At 32.0% G+C, this 24,312-nt stretch overlaps 1 protein-coding gene across 4 annotated transcripts in view; it reads left to right on the top strand.

The window, feature by feature from the left end:
- The window catches only part of LOC129988901 (tumor protein p53-inducible protein 11-like), an 83,896-nt gene that overhangs the window by 52,791 nt on the left and 6,793 nt on the right, over nucleotides 1-24,312 (top strand). For all 4 annotated transcript variants that reach the window (XM_056097185.1, XM_056097186.1, XM_056097184.1 and 1 more), the window contains 3 exons: nucleotides 10,225-10,318; nucleotides 20,945-21,052; nucleotides 23,178-23,277. In XM_056097185.1, the coding sequence (XP_055953160.1) occupies nucleotides 10,225-10,318; nucleotides 20,945-21,052; nucleotides 23,178-23,277 (302 nt within the window). The remainder of the gene's footprint in view (nucleotides 1-10,224; nucleotides 10,319-20,944; nucleotides 21,053-23,177; nucleotides 23,278-24,312) is intronic.

Raw genomic sequence — 24,312 nt, 5'->3', positions numbered from 1 at the left:
GAATAGAAGTTCGCTACTGCTTTTTGCAAAACATCTGTTCCAATTTCCTTGACCTCGGTTTCAATTGCTACTTTCAAGTCTTCCAATGTTGAAAGTTGTGTGATATACATAATGTCTTTCAGACATTCCCATAAAAAAAAAGTTGCATGGGTTAAGATCCGGCGAATAAGGTGGCCACCTTATACCTGTACCATTGTCTGTTCTCATAACGGAATCAACCCCGATCAGTCTTTCGTGAAAAGGTTCCGGTAAGAGATCGAAGTTTCGCTGAATGCGGTGAGATCTAGTACCACCTTACATAAACAAATAATTACTTATCTTATTTATGCCATGCAAGAATGGGATGTCACTGTCATTCGACACGTCAAAATAAGCTTCACCGGTCACATTTTCCATAAAAAAAAATCTGGCCGAATGACGCCATCGGCAGATAACGCACATCAAACTGTGAGCCCAAGTGGATGCAGTGACCGAACTGTTGCAATGAAGATTTTCAGTGGGCCAGAACCTCCAGATCTGTTTAACATATCCTTGGAGGTGGAAATGCGCCTCGTCACTGAATCAAATCCGATTAAAATCAATTTCGTCACATTCAACCTTATTAATCAGCGTGCTTGCAAATCAAACCTCCTTAAACCATCCAGATTGGGCAATGGTGATTGATTTGAACTTTGTAAAGGAACAGAGCTGTATAAGAATTTGCATATTACAGAAGCGCTTTTCCTTTCATTGGTTGGCCTTAAATTTCCACAGTCACCTAGGGAAGTTTCCACATTGTGCAATCGTCGTATGCATCATGATTTGGAATATAGACTGTCCGATTCGTATCGAACTTTCTTCGTGTAATTAGGCTATGATGCTATATTCGCGGACCCCATATATTATACACCAAAAAACTCATCTTGACGTGTTCTATCCAAATCTGTAATTATTAGACGCTGCATACCTTGTGGGACACCCTGTATTTATGTAATAGTTATATCAACTGCTTATTCATTTTTCTGCAGACATTCTGTATTTTACCCTCCAAAAAACACTTTCTGAAATTTTCACTGTTTTTGTTACACATATTGCAATTGCAATTCAAGATTTTGCATATTCTTAATAAGAAAATGTTTTTGCCTAATGCGTTGAACGGATTAAGCAAAATTTGTGAGGAACTTGAAGTTCTGAATCCTTTGGTTACATATCATTTAATCATTAAAGTATCAAGACTGTTCCTTTAAATGCTATAAAAAGTAATTAATTGCTCGAACTAGTGCTATGTATGTAATTTTAAGTACTGTTAATTTAACTGTTACATAGAACATAGTTTTAGTTTTTCCGGTCCCAAGCCTTTTTATTTATTCAATAATTATAAGGAAACCCCAAGAAAAAATATATAATTTAAGGAGTTATGTCCGAAATCAAGAGAACAAGGCAGTAGCATTCACATAACAGAAACCATATGACTGTTATGAAAAGCGGGAATAAGCAACAAAATGATATCAATGTCGATATTGGGCATGCACGATCTTTATAGAAGACATGGATTAAAAATTTGGGGCAATTATTCCTTCAGCATAAGTTGTTCTTTCAGTTTTAAAAATAAGTTTGGAAAATTTTAGATCCTATATCTAAAATATGAAGCATCTATTTTACTTTGAAGCGCATCCTGAATGGTGGTAAAATACATAAAGCACCAGCTAGACTAAACGTTTGTTTGTGCACTGGATTTTAACTGAATTTGAAATACCATTCCGGTAAAAACTGTGAAATCGCACAATTACAAAGAATATGTTACTCTATGAACATCATCATATTAAAATACTTTTAAATGCAATTGCCCTTTTGTCTTAGAATATAAGGGCACACAAATAGTCTAGCTTCTAATAAAAAAAATTAACACAAAATACAAATGCAGTGAAAACGATTCAGTGACTGCCACATGCGCAGAATACCATATATTGCAGTACGTAGTTATATATTGGGTAACATGAAGTCTATCGTTTCATTCTTGGGAAATCTCAAGATTTTAATACTTTTGTAACAAACGCATATTGCATGATTGGATATAATAAAGCATTATATTTCATATCACATGACACAAGTCAATATCAAAATTAGATGCTCTCTCTCTCTCTCTGTGTGTGTGTGTGTGTGTGTGTGTGTGTGTGTGTGTGTGTGTGTGTGTGTGTGTGTGTGTGTGTGTGTGTGTGTGTGTGTGTGTGTGTGTGTGTGTGTGTGTGTGTGTGTGTGTGTGTGTTCTCGTTCAGAATACTATTTCCCAGTTAGCCATTTCATTACATGCTTCAAAATACAAATCATTAAACATAATTCTGACTTTCTATTATGTGCTAATACCCTGATAAACCTATATCTGCCTCCGGTTTCTGCAGTTAACTGCTGCCGTGTTTATTCTTGGTCCGGTATCACGCACATGTTATTAGCACGGAAATGACAAAACAAAAAGTGGTGGAACGTATCTGTCAATATCTCATCGCCCATGCAGTTCCTGCGCCGCTTTCCTAAAATAATCGTGAGGCAGTTACGGGGTTTCTTTCTTTCGTCAGACGACGACTCTGAATTACGCTGCTCGGATGTTATTGCTTCCTGTCGTGCGTGATTCGAATAGGCGGCCTGTTTGAGAAGTGACGCTTGAAATAATTGTGAGATTTTTTTTATAACTCTGGGGTGGAGGGGAGGGTCGTTTAGATTTGTTTCACTCTTTGTAACTTTTTGAACGTTTTAAGTTATATTTACTTTAATTTGGACATTTGTATTGCATGAATAGGTAGAGTTTGTTATAGTGATTTATTTGTTGTTACGCTAACATATTTCTCGAAGAATAGAGAAAATTAACGCTTTCCAAATGGGAAGATACGATACCTCATCCCTTAATTACTGTGAATTTAACGTTAAAACATCTGTAATTCTAGTTTATTTTCAAGGACGTATTAACTTCCATTAATTCTGTTTTTTTATTTTATAACCTTATCTATTTTTATATTAAATCGTCATAAATAAGTTTAATATTCAGCAGGTTTTTTAATGGAAAGTTGCTTTTAAAGATATTTTTGTTAATATACTAAAAAATAACTAATTTTAAGTATTTTTTTATTTTAGATTTAAATTCAGGGTTAAATTAATTTTTAAATATTAGGAAATGCAGAATCCAATATTCTCCTTAATTTACAGTCAGATGGTGCCACTGGTATGTTAGGAAAATTTAGTTAAACTAAAATCGAATGGTTGATAATTAAATAAAGCTCTGAAAATATTCGAATAGTGTATTACCATCTAGAATAACCAAGTATACAAAATTCAAAAATCCAGGACATCTGAAAATGAGTGAAATATCGTTTTCAATATTCCATCTTGACAAATATTATCAAAAAAAAGTTAAATATGTGCTTAAAACAAACTAGAAAGTAATTTTTTTTTTAATTTCTGGACCGCTTTCGTTGTTTAAAATGTTTGCTTCTTGTGTACTTTTGATCATAATTTTTATGCATTCCATTCACTGGGGAATTTTAAAATTAAATTTAACTGTTGTTACTCTGTTGAAATTCAATCAAGAAAGTAATAAAATTTTCTCGCTATTTTAAAGAACTTTGAATATACGAAATATAAAGTGTGAAGTTCTATTGTGCTGTTATTTTCAAATATAAACATGCAGTATATATGTATTAAAAATTACTGAACTATATATTCAAATTAATATTTTAAAAAGAATTAAAATTTCTTAATTACTTCCATTTATTTTTATCATATTTTTCACCCCATCTGTCAGATCGCTGTTTACTTTAAAGCTTTATTATCATATGAATATTTGTCCTATTCACAATTCTGTATATAATTTAATTATAAAACTTGCTTATTAAACTTATTTTGAAAATTATAGAAATATAATTATCTCATTACTGCGTTAGCTGTTAAAATCATTTGCTACCCATTATTATTTGTTCTTGAATATAGAAAAATTTTACTGCCATTTTCAATTTTCGTTTCTTAGAGCACTTATTTTAGACAAAATTTTCTGAGTCCTAAATTTTTGGATTAATTGAATTTAGATTTAGTATTTCCAAACCAGCTTTGAACTAGCCGATTTCCATTATATTGTGTAATTCTTTAAATTTCCAGTTGCTCTTCTTAAAGGACTTCTTTCTTCAGTATTCTCTTTTACTTATGAAATCTCAAAGTCTTCAGTTTCAGGTTTATAAATATTCATCACAACAGTCACCAGAATGAATAACTTAATGGTTTAAGAAAATTTTTTGTCTGATTAGACAATCAACAAATCTTGTATCAAAAATGTCACCTAACTTAAAAAAACGTAACCGTCTCTACTTGCACTAATTGAATCAAGAGAAAATATATTCCACATTTAAACCAGTGGAATGGTCTTCCAAAACTTTCCCGCATAGTCTTGTGGTGAAAGCTTATAAGCCAGTTAACATCTACACTACCCGAATAATTGCTTTTGTATCGTGGTCATGTTACTGGACTGCGAACCACAAGGTCCCAGGTTTTATCTCCACGCATCGCAATTCGCCACATTGATGACCTCGAACGATGAACTTTCAACCTTCATACAGCTGTTGTGGTGCCATCTACACGCAGCAAACCAAAGTCGTCAGATTCACTTGACGCAGCAAACCAAAGTCATCAGACTCAATTGACGTAGCAACACAAAAAGGCAACAGCAACCCAAAATCGTCATACTCACTTGACGCAGCAACAGCATCAGCAACCACTCACCCACACAGGCTCGCCATAGCGTTTGGTGCTACTCAAATGGGTACAGGCGCATTAGAATCAACAGCCATATCGTTCGTCTCACCTCCGACTCACTAGAGGGAGAGTTTGAGGTGAAAGCTTATAAGCCAATTAACATCTACACTACCCGAGCAATTGCTTTTGTATCATGGTCATGTTACTGGACTGCGAACCACAAGGCCCCAGGTTCTACCCTCGCGTATCGCAATTCGCCACAGTCTCTAATAAAGGTACGTCCCTAGCAAAAAATTGTGGAACTTCGCTAAGATAAAGAATATCTTGCATAGTATTGGCGTACATTAGTTAAGAAATATTAGCCATGAATTTATCATTTTTACTTATGCGATCCTTGACAAGTTTTTTGGCAATTAATTCTTGTCATGAGGTTAATAGTACCCGAAAATCGAATTTATGTTTCAGACATTTTTTTCAATCGACTGAATCTAAAATTTATCACAAAACTACAATTGTAGTCACAAAATTCCATACAAATTCGATATATTTAAGTCAACACATATTTTTACTCGTTTCTGAAAGTACAGACCGAAAGGCAATCGATCCTTGGTAAGATGTGGCTCAAATCTTGACAGGTGTATATATTATAGATCTTAAATCTGTGTACAGAATTTTTTCAATCAAGCTCTCTTCGATTTGTAATTATTGTGTTAAATTATATTAGAACAGACGAACTTCCTAAATCCGTCCTGAATTGTGAGTTATCTCATTTACATGCCTGAAAGTACAGCCCGGCAGGCTTTCAACCCCTTGTTGGATTTGTATCAAAATTTGATGGGTGTTTGCTATACAAATATTAATCTATGCACTAAATTTTACTTATCTACTGTCTTTTTGTAGTTATAGTATTAATTTATATTTGAACATCTGGACAGACGGATTTCCTCTGTCTAGATTTTGCTCAAAATGTGAGTGGTATCTAAGATTTGGTATATCTACAGATTTGATATAAAAAGGTATCGACAGATTTGGTATAAAAAGGTATCTACAGATTTGGTATAAAAAGGTATCTACAGATTTGGTATAAAAAGGTATCTACAGATTTGGTATAAAAAGGTATCTACAGATTTGGTATTTGGTATAAAGAGGTATCTATAGATTTGGTATATTCTACAGATTTGGTATTTGGTATTAAGAGGTATCTACAGATTTGGTAGTTGGTATAAAGAGGTGTTTACAGATTTGGTAGTTGGTATAAACAGATTTGGTATTTGGTATAAAGAGGTATTTACAGATTTGGTATAAAGAGGTATCTACAGATTTGGTATTTGGCATAAAGTGGTATCTACAGATTTGGTATATATTTGAGAGGTATCTACAGATTTGGTATAGAGGTACAGATTTGGTATCTGTATATAGAGGTACAGATTTGGTATCTGTATATAGAGGTACAGATTTGGTATCTGTATATAGAGGTATATACAGATTTGGTATCAATGGTCTAACTCAAAGCTGTTATTATTATTATGTATCCAAAAGTTATTTTTGTCACAGACAGACAAACATATTCCGAAAATGTGTTTTCCGAACTCATGGAAGGCTAAAACGGGGATATTCGTTAAAATATCGAGTTTGATTTTTCTTACGATTACATACTTTCTCTGCACTTCATATACGAGAAACTAAAAAGTCTGCCTTCCCAGCAAACTTTTTAAATTATAAAAAGAAACAACGTTTCAAACGTAGCAGCTTTTTTTTCATTACTTGAGAACTTAATTTAGCATCGGCGTGGTGCGCAGTTGGAAACTCATTACCCCAACGCCTTTAACACCCCCACGAACAAAGAATCGTTCTGTATATTTTTTTCCCTTCGTTTTTTCTTTCCTTACTCGTTTTCTTATTGCCGAACAGTGGGTCAACGACCTCTTAGGACCATCGATTACATCTGGGCACAGAAACTAAGACTATTATCTATAAAGCAATAAGGAATAGTTATACATCTATTATGACTGGATGAGCTATTTTTAGGCCAACTTTAACTACGGTACTGAGAAATGTAATATTCATTTTATAGTAGAAAGTCAGTGACTGGAGGCACGTACTGGAGGTAATTCTACAGAAAATGGAGACTTTCGAACCATTTTGTGGGTGTATTCACCTCCGATAATCTATAACTATGCCCTTTTTGTTGTTGTTGAAACTGTAATCGAAAGTGAATGGACATAAAAGTTCTACTGTGTTTAAAGAAAAAGGTCATCATAGCTCAAGATTAGATTTGTTGCGACCAAGTATATTTTCTGTCATACCAATGCTGTTAAACGTTTTACGTCTTAATGATACTGCTATAAATATTGTATCTACTTTTGCTAAACTTTGAATTTTTTTTAAACAGTAAATCATTTAAGCTAAAACGTCCTCTTAAGTCGATTACTATAAAAGTACTTTTATTCCTGAAATGTCTGTATACGGAATATGCAAAGAAAAAGTGCTGTCGTCATCAAAAAAATTCGACCTCCCGATTTTGATGAATTTCCAAATACTAGACCTTCGTTAATCCGAAAAATATGCCGCGGTGGCCTGGTGGTAAAGTCTCGGCTTGTGAGCCGTAGAGATTCCACCGAAGAACCGTCGTATAAGGGGGTCTGTTGCACGTTAAATCCGTCATGCCAAACGTCCTCCCGCTGGTGTGGTGTGGTGTGGAGAGGGGGTGCCAGCTCAGGTGTCGTCCTCGTCATCTGACCGCGGTTCAAAATTACGAGGCCCGTCCCAAAATAGCCCTAGTGTTGCTTTACAACGGGACGTTAATATAACTAAACTAAACTTAGTCCGAAAAATACATTTTCTGAATATTATCTGCCTGTGTACAAGATATGTGTACAGTTCAAAGGAAAATGTTAAATACGAGATTTTTATACCAAATTTATAGATTTCTATCAATTTTGCGCTAAATCTATATGAGAAGAAATATGTCTGACCGTGATTATGAGAACACGAAAACTGACGAAGTAAACTAGTGATAGTGGTATCCCGAAAACTTTCTCGCATACTCTCTAGTAAAAATATTATCCCAGAGAACGCCTTGCATGGCATTGGCATACAATTGTTATGAAATATTAACCTTTGGCGTGAATGTAATATTTTTACTGAATCTATTGTGTGATCCTTGGCGAGTGTGTTGGCGATCAATTCCTAGTATGCGGTTAATAGTATCCAAAAATCGAATTAGTATTTTAGATGCGTTTTTGGCCACTCATTGAAACAAAAATTTGACACAAAATCACACTTGTAGTCGCAAAATCCCATATTAAATTTAATATTTTCAAATCATTGCGTTTTTGAACTATCACTTTTATATTTTTCTGAAAGAACAGACTGATAGACGGTCAACCCCTTGTTGAATTTGCCTCAAGATTTGATAGGTGTCTGATTTATCGATCTTAAATCTGTGTACTGAATTTTACCTATCTAGCTTTTTTCATTTTGTTGTAACCGTGCTAACGTATATTTGGGTAGTCGGATATACAAGGAACTTCCTCTGAAAAAATTTTACTTAAAATTTCATAGCAATCAACAAATTTGGTGTAAATATTGTATTCCAAATTTCAGCCATCTATTTCAAAGCATTTTTGAGTTATCTTGAAAATATTTTCCGAAAATGGGTTTTCGAACTCAGGGAAGTCTAAAACGTAATTATTCGTCAAAATCTCAAATTCGAATTTTTCTTGGCGATTACGATATTTTCTCTATATTTCGTATACGAGAAAGTAAAAAACTAGATGGATACATTTTTTGTCATCAGAATGTACCAAATCCGTCGATGGGTTGACTGTCTGCCGTTCTATATATTTTCGGGTATTTCAACGAGATAAACATAAAGACTTAGACAAATAAAATCCCGTATATAGTATTACCATAATTATAGATTTTTATCAAATTTTAATTTTAATTTATCAAAAATAAAGCACAGAAATGCATGTTTGATTCTCTTTTTACTGTGAGGCAATGGGACTGCATCTGTTTGCATCTTATACTAAAACTAAAATCTCTTTTCAAACATCAGTCCCTTTATCTTGAACTACTAGGAAAGATGTGTAACAAACAACCCTTTTAAATAAAAATATCAGTATTAAGAAGTAAATCAATAACATGAAGAAGAAAACAAAATAATTGATACTACAAGAGAATACAGTTCGGGAGCAGCTTCTGGATCATGACCAGTGGCCATGACGCTAGTCTAAGAAGTAGTCGCAAAAAAGTCCATTATAAAGATATTATTAGTCTAGTTTTTTTTTATAATTATATTTTCAGAATTTATCACAGCAAAATGCCAAAATGCAGTTTAATTTTTAAATAAAACTTTAAAAAAATCGCTTCAAAATGAAACATTTCTGCTCTCCAAGATATTTATGGGCCAATTATGGTAGCTATAGGTAAAACGATCTGACTTGAAGAGCATTAACACATATGCACAGATACATATGCATTCACTTTTATTATTAAAAGAGATAACTTTAGGTGTATTTTGTATCAAATTTTTATGGAGGTGGAAATTCACTGCTTTCATATAGAAATAACGGAAATTAATCAGAAATTTAATTGCTTTATCTTTTTTTTTCGGAAAATTCAAAGCATTGAATGTTACTTATTGTAAAGTTCAACTGTATAATCAACCTAAGTGATTTATTATGTTTATTCTATTGATTATTTTCAAATCACTTTTTGAAGAAGTTTCTCATTCAAATTTAACATTCACTCTTAACTTATAATCCACTCTTCTACTATAAAAAGTTATTTTTTATGCCGAAATGTATAGATTTATATCACATATACTATACTAACATGCGATAATAAATAGGAATAGGTATGCAACTTCGCTCTTTTTTAATAGTTGACGTTTGTGCTGATTGCCTATAAATGAGTCGGGAAAGTTGTATTTGAAAGGTTTAAAAACAACCTTTAAAAACTAGCGTTTGATATATGGTTTAAAGCATTTTTTTAGCTTGGAAAACAAATTGAATCTTGTGACAATCAAATAGTATTTGCGGAAAATTATTTTATTTCCTGCAAAGAAAATTTGCAGTAGAAATACATCAGATGCTGTTAGACATATGCGACGAATATATTCTATTAAATGCAATTACCACAGATTGATATCGGTGATTTAATAATGATGGTTTTTATATTCATGACAAAGAACATGGTGAACCACCCAAAAAATTCAAGATGCAGATTTGGAAGTATTGATGAAACCATTAAAGGTAAACGATACAAACCACAGTTGATCCATTTTAATCCCTTTTTGCTATCCCTTAATTTATAGACACCAGTATGTTACAAATAATAGTTATGGATAAGCATCGTATCATTCAAATTTACTTTTGAAAATATCTTCAAAAACAAGACATATTTTAAGTGAAACTTTTCATATATAGTTATTTTAGTCATTTTGTATCTATATTTTTGTTATATAAAGATTTATGCCAACAACTGAAGCCTCTATTTTTATTTCAGGAAACATAGTAGTGGGGACTTACAAAGCCGTCTCAAGACAAGGAAAATCCTTGGAGTCGGCGAGACGGACAATGGCGACGTCCACAGGTCAAAGGTAAGAACTTCCCCTTTTTCTCAGTCACAGTTAACTAGTCATACTTCGACTAATGGGAATCTCCCATAATGAGCCATTCGCGTAAAGAACAATTTTTAAAGTGTAAAAACTTATTCGTTTAACGAGATATGTTTCGCAAAACGAGTAACAAGGAAATATCGTGCTTTGCATGCAGGATTAGCATATAACGCAACGATATCCCAAGTATCGGTTTGAGTTGAGATATAGGCTAATACTCAGGAGAAGAGGATATTTATTTCTATATGGAAAAAGCTTTGATCGGAACGTAGTCACCTGCGACTCCGAAGGGTTTGAGCGAGTAAAAGCCTTAACATATTGATTGCCGCATGACGCGCCTGTGCGTTCCAGATCATATGTAACTGTATCAAACCATCTATGTTATTAGATGACCCCTTCTGTACTACAAAGAAGGGGCCATCTAATTAGATAGATGGCCCTAATATCAGGTGTGAGTCGTGGTAGTGAACTTGTTAATTTACAAGATTGTGTCTATGGCCAAGATTATAGTGCTAGAATTGGATAACAACAACATCGACAAACTGGTGAAAGAATATAACTAGAACTACCGAAACGTGTATGGGGCTGCATCCTGCGTCATAGCAAAAAAAGTTGTGGTTGTGGATGACATTTTTCAGAAGAAGGTGAAATAATAGCCTCAACAGAGCATCAACATTCCGATAGAGATGGTGAAAGCGTGGAAAATTATTGCATTGTACATTGAGAAGTCACACTCATCAGATAGCAATGTTGTCTCATTTCCGTCAAATGGAAGCAAAGACAAATACCTTTAGACAACTTTCTTGTTTAAAACGTACGTTATAAATAATAAATTACATCATTATACATTTGTATGAATGCATTTTCAGAATGGAATGTCTATTACTTTATACCTTTCCAGGTTCTGTTAAGCATATTAAACTGCAGTGACTAACACTGAATTTTCAGTTTGGAGCGCGTCAATCACTGGTGACTGACTTTGTAACTTTCGTTCATGAAAAAACCAATCTCAGTTGACTGACAACATAATTTTCGATCAAGCTGCATTGGTCAGTGTTGACTGACGATATACATTTTAAAAATTATATTCTCTTAATAATTTTTAATCTAAAGATCACAAAATAATGCATTCAATCTTATTTCGACTCCACATAGATCTCCGATTGTCAGATTATCCAAGAAATCGGATATCGCGGACTGAACGAAAAGAACGCCAAATTAGGCTTGGCGCTTAATGTTTTAATTGTATTCTTCACAATTAATATAATTCAAGTTTCTACTCTTCTGTGATCATAACTGATCGAATTATGAAAAATTTGAATTTCATTATTTTAGACCAATTTACGGCTACCTCAAGGAAATCGCATGCGTTGATTCGCATTATTTCTTCGAAGTGTCCAAAGAAATGCGTGCAAGTTGTTTAATGTAGTATTATTCAAAGCTTCATAACTCCATTAATTTTAATCACAAACGAGTATAGGGGGTATTAGTTTAAAAGTGTGTCAAGAATATTTTACTAAATATGTCAGATGACCATAAGAATTTAAAAATCTTAATTTTGAACAACATTTAATCAACATAAATAAAATGAAATAAAATTCTTATATATGTATGCATGTAATGATATCTCTTTATCTAATTTAAATCTTAGTTAATTTCCAAATTTTTATTTTAATTTAATCCCTATTACTACTCCTTTTTCTTGATCCAATTCCCATTTTTTTAATTTAATTAATTCAGCACACGCTCTGTAAAACTGATGAATTCAACAGGTTCTCACGCTCTAAGCGAAGGGATAAATATCCTTAATGCTTTCCACATTCTTTTAAAGATACCTAAAATTCCCTTGCTTAAATAGACAAGTGTCAAAGAAATCCCTATCACAAATTTCATGGTAAAAACACTGAAGAAATAAATGTTGGTCTCTTCTGCTCTTGTGTCGCAATGTAAACTGACGTATTTCTTACCACTTATTAACTGTGTGTAAATTAAGCGTCCCGTGGTGAAATAAATCGAAGTTTTAAAATTTCAAAAGTTTCTTCTATTTGGCTACACAACTGCTATATATATATATATATAGAGAGAGAGAGAGAGAGAGAGAATTTTCCAAATGAAAATGTATGCCCTATCTCTGAAGGATTAAAAATTAGCTCTTAGACCACGATTAAAGTAGCCATCTGCATTTGCAATTTCTGATACTATATGCCTTGTAACTAAAAGAGAGGCGAATGACGAAAACGAGAAAAATAAATCTTCCGTTGCTATTCGAATTTGATCCAGCCTTTCTAATGTAATAGAATATTTGTAGTCTGCAACTGAGTTTAATAGGATCCCTGCCATCTTGGCAAATGGCAGGGATTTCCTCAGCGTTACGTCTGGTACTAAACATTATTTACGGCAGAGCGATTTTGGCTCCAATTTCCTATTGCACATTAGCTTGGATTACGGCCTCAAAGACAAAATTTAATTGGCAGAAATAGCTATCCCAAAAATGTCTTGGTTTCATGTATTTAAGATTTAGGGATCACTTTCCGTTATGTGAAATGTACATTTGTATGATTTACTTATTTGAAATGAAAAAAAAAAATTAAAGTTCCACAATTTTGGTTAATAAGTAAGTGAGAGAAGGAAAAAAAAATCCCAATCTCTATATCGTAATATTGAAACATTACAATATTCTCACGTTAAAAATCATTATTTATTTTATCGTCTTCTTTTCTTTTTCGAGTATACGAAATATAAAAAGAGAAAATAACGTAATTTACAAAAAAAAAGCAAAAAAAAATCTCTACTCTAAAAAAAAAAATCGATATTTTGACGAATCTCCAGCTTTCAGATTTCCCTAAATTCAAAACTCATATTCTTGGCATTATGTTTGTATGTTTCTAAATGTGATAACTCAAAACCGCTTTGAGCTAGAAAGATGAAATTAGGTATATGGACTTAATACCAAATTTGTAGACATCTCACAAATTTTGAACGAGATCTATTCAAGGGAAGGCACTTTGCCTGACTACAAGTCAATATACAATATGAACTTAAAACCAAATTTGTAGACATCTCTCAAATTTTGAACGAGATCTATTCAAGAGAAGGGACTTTGCCTGACTACAAGTTAAATACAAGTATATTCTTTAATTTCAAAACGTAAATAACTTGATAAATAAAATTGGTACATTGGTAATAAATTTGGTACATTGATTAGGTACCTAAAATGTAGATTCTTTTCAAATTTTGAACCAAATCCATTGATATTCGCACGCATATAAAGGCTTAACCCATAAAAGCAATCTCTTAAATCAATGCAATTCTCTGTGTTATCTTAAACTACATGTTTTGAGAAGATCAATTCAATATGTTAAACGTGTAATATTTCCATTTCTATTTTATTTTAAAAATTCATTTTTAATTATATAGTAGACGATAAACATATATCCAAAAAATATTTTATAGTACCGTCAAAACGAGAATATGCATAAATGCTGTAACTAAAATGATGAAAAATGTTACTGTAAAATATACTTAAAAAGTAATTTTAAACTTTTTACAAATTAGAGAAAAATATTATATAGATAATATTATATAAATATATCTATATAATATATATAAATATTAGATATATAGATATCAAGGAAAAGGTAATTGTTTGAATTTTAAAATGGTATAAAAATGGTTTGAATGCAATAACATTCGCCGAAATTATTGAGTGGAAGCCGTGAAGATTTGAATTTATTTTTAATTAGAATTTTGAAAAATTCTTCCTATCTAAGCATTTATTATCTAATATGTAATTTTGTGTCAAATGTATTAGCTTAATCTAGCAATTTGTCATAAACAGTGTTACGGACGAATATTTGAATCATGCATTTTACGTCACTCGTATCTTAATTTACAGATTGTACATTTTTGCGTTTATTTTAATTATAAATGAAATCTGCAAATTGCTATCTGTAAATTTACAGATCAATAAACATTTATTTTTTCAAGCCGGTGAACGTATGTGTGAGATACACTAAAGAATTTCTTTTTTATATCTTTTTATAAGGCTCTATGAAAGCTTGATTTTGACTATTCTTGTCCCTGCTGTCGGCAAACCATTAGTGAAAGTTTGGAATTCGAAATTTTTATAGAACTCTGCGAGTATGCTTTTTGTGTTTCAAAGATACACGCGATCGTTGAAGTATGTTTTTGTTGTGTCTTTTTTTCTTTCCAAAATAACATAAATGCAATCCACATTTGCATTATTCATTCGACAAATAATAAAGAAAGAAGAAAATATCTACAATTACGAGCAAATGCTGTTATGAATGAATGTGATGACGGAAAAATGGCCCTTTGCAAAACGAGCAATATGTACCAAAACTTTTAACAGTAAAACAATATGGCAAATTCCATTCGTTTAATTTGTTGTTGCTTTTTTAGTTATCTTATTTAAATGCATTAATACATTCCGCCCATATTTAAAAAAATATGGGCGGTACGATAGACACACTTCATAATGTTGTTTGATGTCATCTCAAATTTGATACAAATGTACAGTTTCAGTGTAATAACCACATACAAAATTTCATCTGTCAAGCTCATTGCCTCTTTTTGAAAATTCATATATACAGAAAAGAAGAAAGAGAAATCTGAAATGTGGAAAATTGAAATATTAAGATAGCATCATTTTCTTTTTAATGATTGTAGACTTTTTCCTCATATGTTTCATATAAATATGTGAAAGTAATAAAAAACTTAATTAAATCAACTTTTTTTTTACTTAAAAACTTCCGTTCTCCCTATCAAAATTAAAACAAATAAACATTATATTAATTTTTTTATTATTCCTAAGACATATTTTTTTTAAGGATAAAAAATTTATAATACAATATTCATAATTGCTACGCTTTGAAGAGAAAAAAATATATTATAAAACAGAATAGCATATATTTGTCTTGCATAAACCAAATGATGAGGTACCTTCTATAAACTGTGGTTAAAGTCAATAAAACAGCTCATAAAGCTATTTTAATGGATGATGTAAAATTTATCAGTATTTCATATAGTGATCTCTTTTTAGTTTCTCAGATATGAAGTTTAGAGAAAGATTGATAATATTCAAAAAATTCGAACCGAGATTTTGACGACTCTTTGCGTTTTAGAACTCTCTGAATTCGAAAAACATTTTGTTTTAATGTTCTTTGACAAAGATAACTCCAAAAACGCTTTTGTTTAGGAGGATGAAAGTTTATATAAGAACTTTATACCAAATTTACAGAATTTATCAAATTGTGGGCAAAATCTATTCTGAGAAATCTATCTGCCCGGATGTTTGAGTGTAATTTAGCATAACAACTACAAAACGAAAGGAGCTAGAAGAATAAAATTGTTATATATTGATTTAACATCTATAGTGTAGACATTTATTAAATTTTTAACCAAATACATCGAGCGGTTTATAACATACCAGTGTTTAATCGCCAAAGAACTCGACAAGGATCCCACGATAGATCAATAAGAATGCTGAATTCACGCCAAAGGTTAATGTATATTTTATGCCAATGCATTCTCTGAAAAAAACACCTTTATTAGAAAATTTGATAAGACCACTTCCGCTGGCCTTCCTACTGTTAAAGAAGAAATAAGGCTAAAACGGCAATTTTTCTTATTGATCTTTGTTAAAACGATAACCAATATCATACTTGTATAGCAATTTTTCTCTATTTATAGCAACCGCAATTCACAATTTTCTCTAAGTCGACAGTCGCGTGCCGATGTAAAAAATAAGTAGAAATAAGTTGTTGCTAAGTGTAAAAATTTCATATTTATGAAGCCAATCACTCTCCTCAGGAAATATTTGAATTCTTTTTATGGAAAAACATGTTTTTTTTCTGAATAACTTCCATTTGTTTTTCAATCTGATCTCAAATTTTTTTAAGCAAATTAGTATGCGAAATTAGCCACTGCTTTCTCCGGAAAGCGTGCTCTAAATCTCATTTTTGTAATCCTTTGTTTTTTGAATCGGAATTAGGTTTAGACGTGTCTATACGGAAGTTACCAAAGCACATAAAATTTCATTTGTAGCAAATGGCTTTAATTTGAAGAAATTATTTCATCAATATATTCAATATATCAAAATCATGTGGTCTTCTACCTGCTCTTAGTGCAATCCCAATTTAGCACTATGCCGCCCGCATGTCTAATCGGAATTCATTTGTTTGGCGCCTGTAGGATTTTTGTCGCTGCCGGTTTTTCAAAGTTTTCCGGAGACAATAATTTTCCTTTTCCTAATATAAATAAATAAATAGTCAAAATAGTAATAATTTTCATAATATAAATAATAATTAATAATAAAAAAATTTAAATAAAATTTTTAAAAATTCATAAAAGAAAATTCGTGTGGCACCAATATGGTGTCATCGGCATTTGCTCTATAGATTTCGCATGGCACCAACGTGATGCCACCGGACGGCATAGTGTTAATCTCGGTTTTAAATTCACAGAAGAACTGCCTTTTTCACAACTGAGTCTTTGACACAATTCTGAAAAAATCATTTTCAGAAAGATTGGTAAATATTGATATCTAGCAGAACATACCCAAAAAAATTCACTAACAATACTCATGTATGTATAAGCAGAATGTCTCTTTTGATGAGTGCGTGAATATATTGGATGTTAAGACACACTGTGCTCACATTGTTATTCAAATAAAAAGTCCATTTTCTTGTTGCAATAAGTAAATTAATTATGTAACATATGTAAAAACTACAAGTGTTTAGAAGTACACGGGAAGAACCAAAAGCAAAACTATACATACTATGCATAAAAGGAATATAAGTAGAAATAGAAGTTAAATTAGTTCTGTAATTTATTTTATGAATTCTTATATGTTGTCGTTCTTGTTGCTTATCCTCAAAAGATCTGACATATGCCAAATCAGTTCCAATAGGTTGTTGGCCGCCAAGAAATCTATAATAATAATAAGGGGATCGGATGTTAAGTCTCTCTTAAAAAGTCCGATGTAACCCAGAATGTTATCCGGTGAAGTTGGATGGTCACAGCAATTTTTATAAGTGCGATGGGTTTTTCTACCTCTTTCAGAGGAAAGACACTTAAGGTGACCACTTTTCAGCCTAGCCAAAGCAGTCTGGGAGCCACGATCACATTTGATTTCCAGCAGAGTGCCAGGGGATGTTTCCGTGTACCATTGGTGCACAAATGGAATACGCCATATTAAATTGAGTTTGGATCTTTCATTTGAGTATAGTTCTTGATAAGTAAGCCAAGAGCCAGTGGCCGTTTTATTCTCACTCTTTGGCCAATCTATCAGCGACATTATTACCACTGATGTTTACATGTGATGGGATCCATTGGAGGTGGAAGTTGTGGTTCTGAGAGATCTTCCTCAGTTTGAGCAGAATAGATACGCTGGTTTCATCGTTTTTAGAGTACTAACCACTGAGATGTTGTAGTGCACTGCGACTGTTCGATAAAATCCATAGTTCCCGAAAATCACTATCATAAGATATGATAGCATCAAGCCCTACATTAATCACAATTAACTCGCTCCTGAAGACAGAGTAAGTGTCAGGGTTGCGTTGCTTTATTGTAATCTTAAGGTGGAGGGAGGGTCCTAATATAAATACCGCTGCCAGTACCATCTTCTGTACGACTACCATAAGTATAGAACTGCATCTTTAGGAATGCAATCAATAATTTCTAGAGCCAACTGTCTAAGATGGTCTTTATGGTGAAAAAAATTCTTATATCATCATCTTGCTCAAAAAACATGCATTTTAATGGTTTTCTCGTATAATATTCATACATAGACATTGAAACAATCGACGCGAATTTCATTTGTCTAAAAGAAAACGATAATAAAACTTCCGTTTTCAAACAACATAAAACATCTTTCGTGACTAGAGAATTCGTATTATTTTCGCACAAGTAATTTAGTTAGAAGAGATGGCTTTACGTGAGAATCATAAAAGAAATGATCATTCCACGGAAACCAAGCGTTAAATAGAAGGGCGTGTGTGATGAAGTCCTGCCACATCAGTATAAATAAGTCTGCTGTAGAAGGAAAAAAATTCCATTAACTGACAAATGCAATTTTCGACCTTGCAGAAAATGCAAAACCTTATCCTTTCATTTTATATTATATATATATATATATATATATATTATACAGGGTGTTCACTCTAATCGTAGCTCAATAGCTGATTTCTAAACCGTTAAAGATAAATACATACTTCCAACTAAATTAAAAAATTATATTTCATTTTAATATTTCTAAAATATATATATAAATTATTTTATAATTTACCTGCCTTATCAGTTATATGTAATTACAAGTTAATATTTTAAACAAGAAAAGTTCCATACTTCTGCTGCTAAAACTGAGTTATGTAGCTTTGAACATCACAATTTCTAACCATTTCAATGGTTGTTTGAAAGAAGTGTCGAATCTACAGATCACGCTTCTTTCAATCGCTCGTTGATTGGTCTAAAATAATGAAATTTAAAGTTTTATCACTCAGACAAATTTTATCGCAAAAGAAAAGAACTGTTGTGTTTAAATTGTTTGTTAGTATACCAAGAATATTTGACTAAATATGACAAATAGAACAGGGAACAGTATACGTTGGGACTGCGGTGTGAATTTTTAAAAATAATAAACTAACTAGAGCTCACTGCTTAAAACTAGCCCTCTTTTTAACACTAATTCTGTTTTCTAGGCTGAACTGGTGGCAATTAATTTTGCGGCCTGCTGGGCTTTGTAAAACTGCGTCAAAATTAAAATTTTTACAGATAGCCTTTCATTAATTAAAATTTTAAAGATAAAAAAATGCAATTCGAAATGTATTAATGATATTAAATTTAAACATGATCAAGGCGGAAGGATTGATAGGCTTGTCCTGGGCGAAAATACATGCCGGTATCCCGGATAATGAGTTAGCCGACCATCATGCCAAGTCTGCAACAATCGAGGAAGAATTAATTGCAATTCCGGCCCCTTATTCATATTTAGAGAAAAAATTTAAAAACTTTATTTTGATGAATGGCAACGATATTGGAATAGCTCAAACAAAGGTGTAAGAGTCTGAGGGTATGTTCCCAGAGTTGATTTTAATCTATTAACATATATAAATACTTATTATTTTTTGTTTCTGGACATGGCCCTTTTCATTTTTATTTACATAGCTTTCATATAATAAACAGCTCATTCTGCATCTGTGGTGGTTTGGGGGACGCCGACCACTTCGCTTTTGAATGTTCACTCACTAGTTCTTGTCACCTCACCCGCCCCGCTTGCGAATCCAAACCTCATTGGTTTTTCAGTGTACTCGGGAGCGAATCTTCGCTAAGGATGATGGGGAAGATTTGCGAAGTCTCGAGAGATATTTGTGAGGAAATTCAGAGGTGGCTAGGATGACGAATCTGTGTCTTGGGTTGTTTCAGTCTTGCTTTCATTCATGATTTATGAAATTATTTTGGCACAGCTTCTAGTTTGTTTTTCATGTAGGATTATAACTATTAAAAACTGTACGTTTCTGCTGATATTCTTTATGTGTTTGTCATTCTAGATCTGCTTTGTATTTCCACCTTGCATTTGTGCCATTCACCTATTTTTCACTTTATATAATGGGATAGATATGATTTTAGATATTTGTAGATTGTTTGATATTGCTATATGTCTATGTCTACTATGCTACTATATTTACTATGTCTTCCATCCTTTGGACATTGTGATATTTTTTATGCTTATGTGTGTTACTGCTTTCTATATGCACTTTTCAAAATCCCCTGAACCCAGAATTGATTTGCTAACTATTTAATTTAGTCAAATGAATTATAATGTGTACTCTTATTTACCACCCATATTCTGGCGATGACTGTAAGCCTCTTAATAAAGAAATAATGGTTCTTTCCCCGGCGGCCTATAATGTCTTACACCCATTCGGGTGGGCGGGTCGTCGTGGCGTAGATTTAGACATAAGGAACAGTATAAAAATTTAGATGTTGTACTGTTTTTAGCGGTGCATTTATTAAGCAATAATATAAATATTATTCTTTGTGTCTTTTAAATCGTTTTTTCATTTGGAACTATATGCCATCTTTAAAGCTTTAGAAATGAGTTGTTGGACCACGATTTGAATGATATTATACTGAATATATTAATGTATTCGTTTTTTCATCATTCTCCAACTCCGTATGACTTCCTACAAGATGACTCAAAAACCAAGCCTTCATACAGGGTGATTTAAAAGTCTAGTTTTCCAACAGCCACGCCTTCATACAGGGTGACTGAAAATGGGAGAAGTTATATAAAGTGATTTTAAAAGGTTTTATAAAAACTGTAAAACAAACCGGATAAACAGGAAGAAATCATTTATAAAATAAAGAAGCGTGGTTGCAAATACAGAAAGAAATCACTAAATGGTGCTATTTGAATGGATGAATTGAGTAAAGGAAAATGATACAGCAGATAAACAACACGAATATTTTGGAATAAGGTATCTGTCTGAACAGAGATACTTTTATTATGTACATAAATGCAGTTACCAAACTGTTTTGCTTTTAAAGTAGTATTTCAGATCAATAATTTAGTTTATTGCCTTTCAGATCAGTCAAGTCCTTGGACACAACGAGCATCTGTTCGTCAAATTACCTCGCTGTTACTGGGTGTGGCATCTCGGCATGGCAATGGTGTTCACAATAGCAGGAGTGACGGTAAGTAATTCTTACACTCATTTCCAAAAATTTATTCAGAAACAAAGCTAAAATAAATATGTTACATAAATGCGTTTTGGGGCCATGGGTAAAAAACCCCGATATGCTGGATAGAGGAAAATGATGCTTTATTCCACAAGAGAATCGAAGCATAATACAACCAAAGTGTTCACAAATGACAACACTTGTGGAAATACACTACACAAGCAGCCAGCAAAACGCTAATTCGAAAGCAGAAATAATGCATAGAATATACAACTTTAACTTACTCCAAGAACACAGAAAAGGAACTGATGACATCACTTTAGATAGCCGCTTTTATATATGTTTTTCTGATAGAGTATAGAATTTTCTATAAGGATTTTCCGACCTCCGTTTCTATCCAAGATAGCTCCATAATTCTTGTATTTCTCAAAAATTTCTTTTTTGTCGCCAAAACAATTGCCAAATAAATGAGAAAAAATTATAGCTTGCGACGAACGGTACTTAAAAGAATGGGTAATCACTAAAACATAAATAATAAACCATTTTTTTAAGAAATTCGGAGAAAAAGCGAAGCAAAGTTGTATACTTAACATCACTTCCTCTTATCATTTGCTACTTTATTTTTGATTAAAATACGATTATCATTTCCTCCAAATGATTTTTAAATAATTTCATTCTTGAAAAATTGCCGACTAAAGAAAACAATTTCGAAGAAATTGGTTTAGTTGGCAACTAAATAAAACACTTTAAGCTGATTTTTTTCTTAAGTTATTACTAATTTTTTATGAGTGATAAGAAAATTGATTAAACAGTGAGAATGACTATTCGGATGACAATGAATGATGAAAATGTTTTAAAATATTTGTAACAATAATGAAAAACAAACTAAATTAATTGTAAAGAAACCATTCTTATACTTAATAATATTGTGAGAAACAATTTGTGAAAAAAATTATATATATAAGCATTATTTTATGTGAAGCAGAATGCAGTTTCGAAGACAGTGAAGAGACTTTCGATTTCGAGGCGTCGTTTTATTTCATCTTGGAGAAGCACGCATTATTTACAAGCAGGAGCGACGAGCAACACACACAACACAGAACGACACAGAAAGAAATGAGGAAAATGCTCTTGAACATTTTGTCCCTGGTCTTATATAACCCGAGATATTGATAGAAAAAATATTTTTCATAGTGCTAACATATTATGAGATTTCGATAGGGATTTTTGACGCATGTCTATCACAAGTAAGGGAAACACAGGGATCTTTTAAAAAGAATGTGCTTACTGGACATTTTTCTATCCCGTCACGGGGAGCGTTTGAAAGTGCAAACGTAGGCATTTTTACAAAGCTTCTCTTGAATTAATTAAGTAGAAACAGTGGAATCGGATCAGGAAATAAGAGAATGAAATTACTATGGGCTAAATTAAAATAAAGCTTTGGATATTAATTTGGAGTAAATTAAGAGTTTAAAATATCATTTCATTATATATAAATATAATTTTTTAAGCGGAATCGTGGCCAACGACAGAGAAGACACTTTGAATCTTTAAGCTTCGCTTTTATTCCATCCTTGAAGCCTAATTTATGTACAAGCAGCAGCGACGAAACACATCACACAGAATGACACAAAAGCAAAAAAAGGGAAACCCAATGAAATATTTATCCCCGTGATTATGTACTGTGAGATTTTGATAGGAATTTCATTAGACACGTCGATTTAGGTAAGGGAATTATAGGGATCTTTCAAAGGAATGTCTTAGATCGACAAATTTTTATCCCTTCACTTGGAGTGTGGGAACTTATCGATTTCAGCAATTTTAGAACTTGTGTTGAATTATTTAAATAAAAAAGGTGGAATGGAATCAGGAAATAAGAGAACATTTTAGAATGAAGTTAATATGGGCTGAATTAAGATAAAACTTTGGAAATTAATTAAGATTAAATTAGACTTATATATATATATATATATATATATATATATATATATATATATATATATATATATATATATATATATATATATATATATATATATATAATATAATTATAGAGAGGGGGAGACTATTCATCTAATTTGATAAAGAAAACGTAATGCAATGTAATAAGGATGCAATAAACTTTTTTGTTCCTTTTTAGCATATTTTTGCCCCTTACACAAAGCCAGACAGTTCCCCGGAAAAAGAAACATCCCAGCCACTTCAAATGATGGCAAGTCTTTACGGATCAGTATTATTAGGTATGTATACTGAGATATACGAAATTAAATCTCTATTCTCAAAATTCATAGAAACTTTCCACTGCTTTCAGATCAAATTCTGCAATTTCATGACACATGAGCTTCTGAAGCATGTGGATGGAACGTATCGTTCAAGAAATAAATTAATTCAACTAAAATCGTTATTTTAAAAAATCAGACAGTTGCAAAAATATTTTTTTAAACTTTGGGAGAGCATTATATTTAAAGTTACATAAAAAATATAGCAAAAAATTTAAGAAATTCTGACCTCTTAATCAAAATTGTGTAACATGATAATATTTATGCTTCATTTATCTCTCTATATATATATAATTTACTCTTAATTACAGTATCGATAACGCGTTTCCGGAAACTGTTTAATTTTGTTGAAAGTTTATTATGTGTAAACGCAGTTACTGAAAAAAATGATAAATACTGTTGTAAAATATTTTTTTTAAAAATTCAGTGTTTTAAAGACTGATTTCTCTTCAGTTTTAGAACTTTTTTATATTTTAATATGCTCTATGAAGTCCTAGACAAAAAGCGTCAAATGAAAACGTTCAAATTAATTACAATTTTGAAAATTATTTTCTCAGTAAATGCCTGTTGTCCAAGAAGTGATTATGTGCCAAATTTCGCAATTAAATCCAGTGGTTTATAATGTTGAAGATTTGAATAATTTATATCATCAGTTACAAAGATTATTTAGCCTCTAAATATTATCAAGTTAAAATACATAAGGATTAATATTTATTTTTAATGTCGTCTGTAATTTCGTGAATTGCGAAATTAACTGATCTACGGATTCTCAAACTTTTAAACATTGCGACTCAGTTTATAAAAACCAAATCTATAATTTCGTCTTCTATGCAATGATTTCCTTTAGACGAACAACACATGCTCTTTCCGAAAGAAATTTTATGGGCCAAAATGAAGATTCTTTAAGGGGGGAAAAAAATATATCATAAATGCTTACACAAATGTAACGAACCGTTTCGAAATTAATTGAAATCAAACTGAATTGAATGTTTATAG

The sequence above is a fragment of the Argiope bruennichi genome, chromosome 10 (genome assembly GCF_947563725.1).
Source record: "Argiope bruennichi chromosome 10, qqArgBrue1.1, whole genome shotgun sequence".
In the NCBI taxonomy this organism is placed as follows: Eukaryota; Metazoa; Arthropoda; class Arachnida; order Araneae; family Araneidae; genus Argiope; species Argiope bruennichi.
The sequence above is the reverse complement of the archived record's forward strand: the minus strand, read 5'-3'. Positions and strand labels throughout refer to the sequence as shown.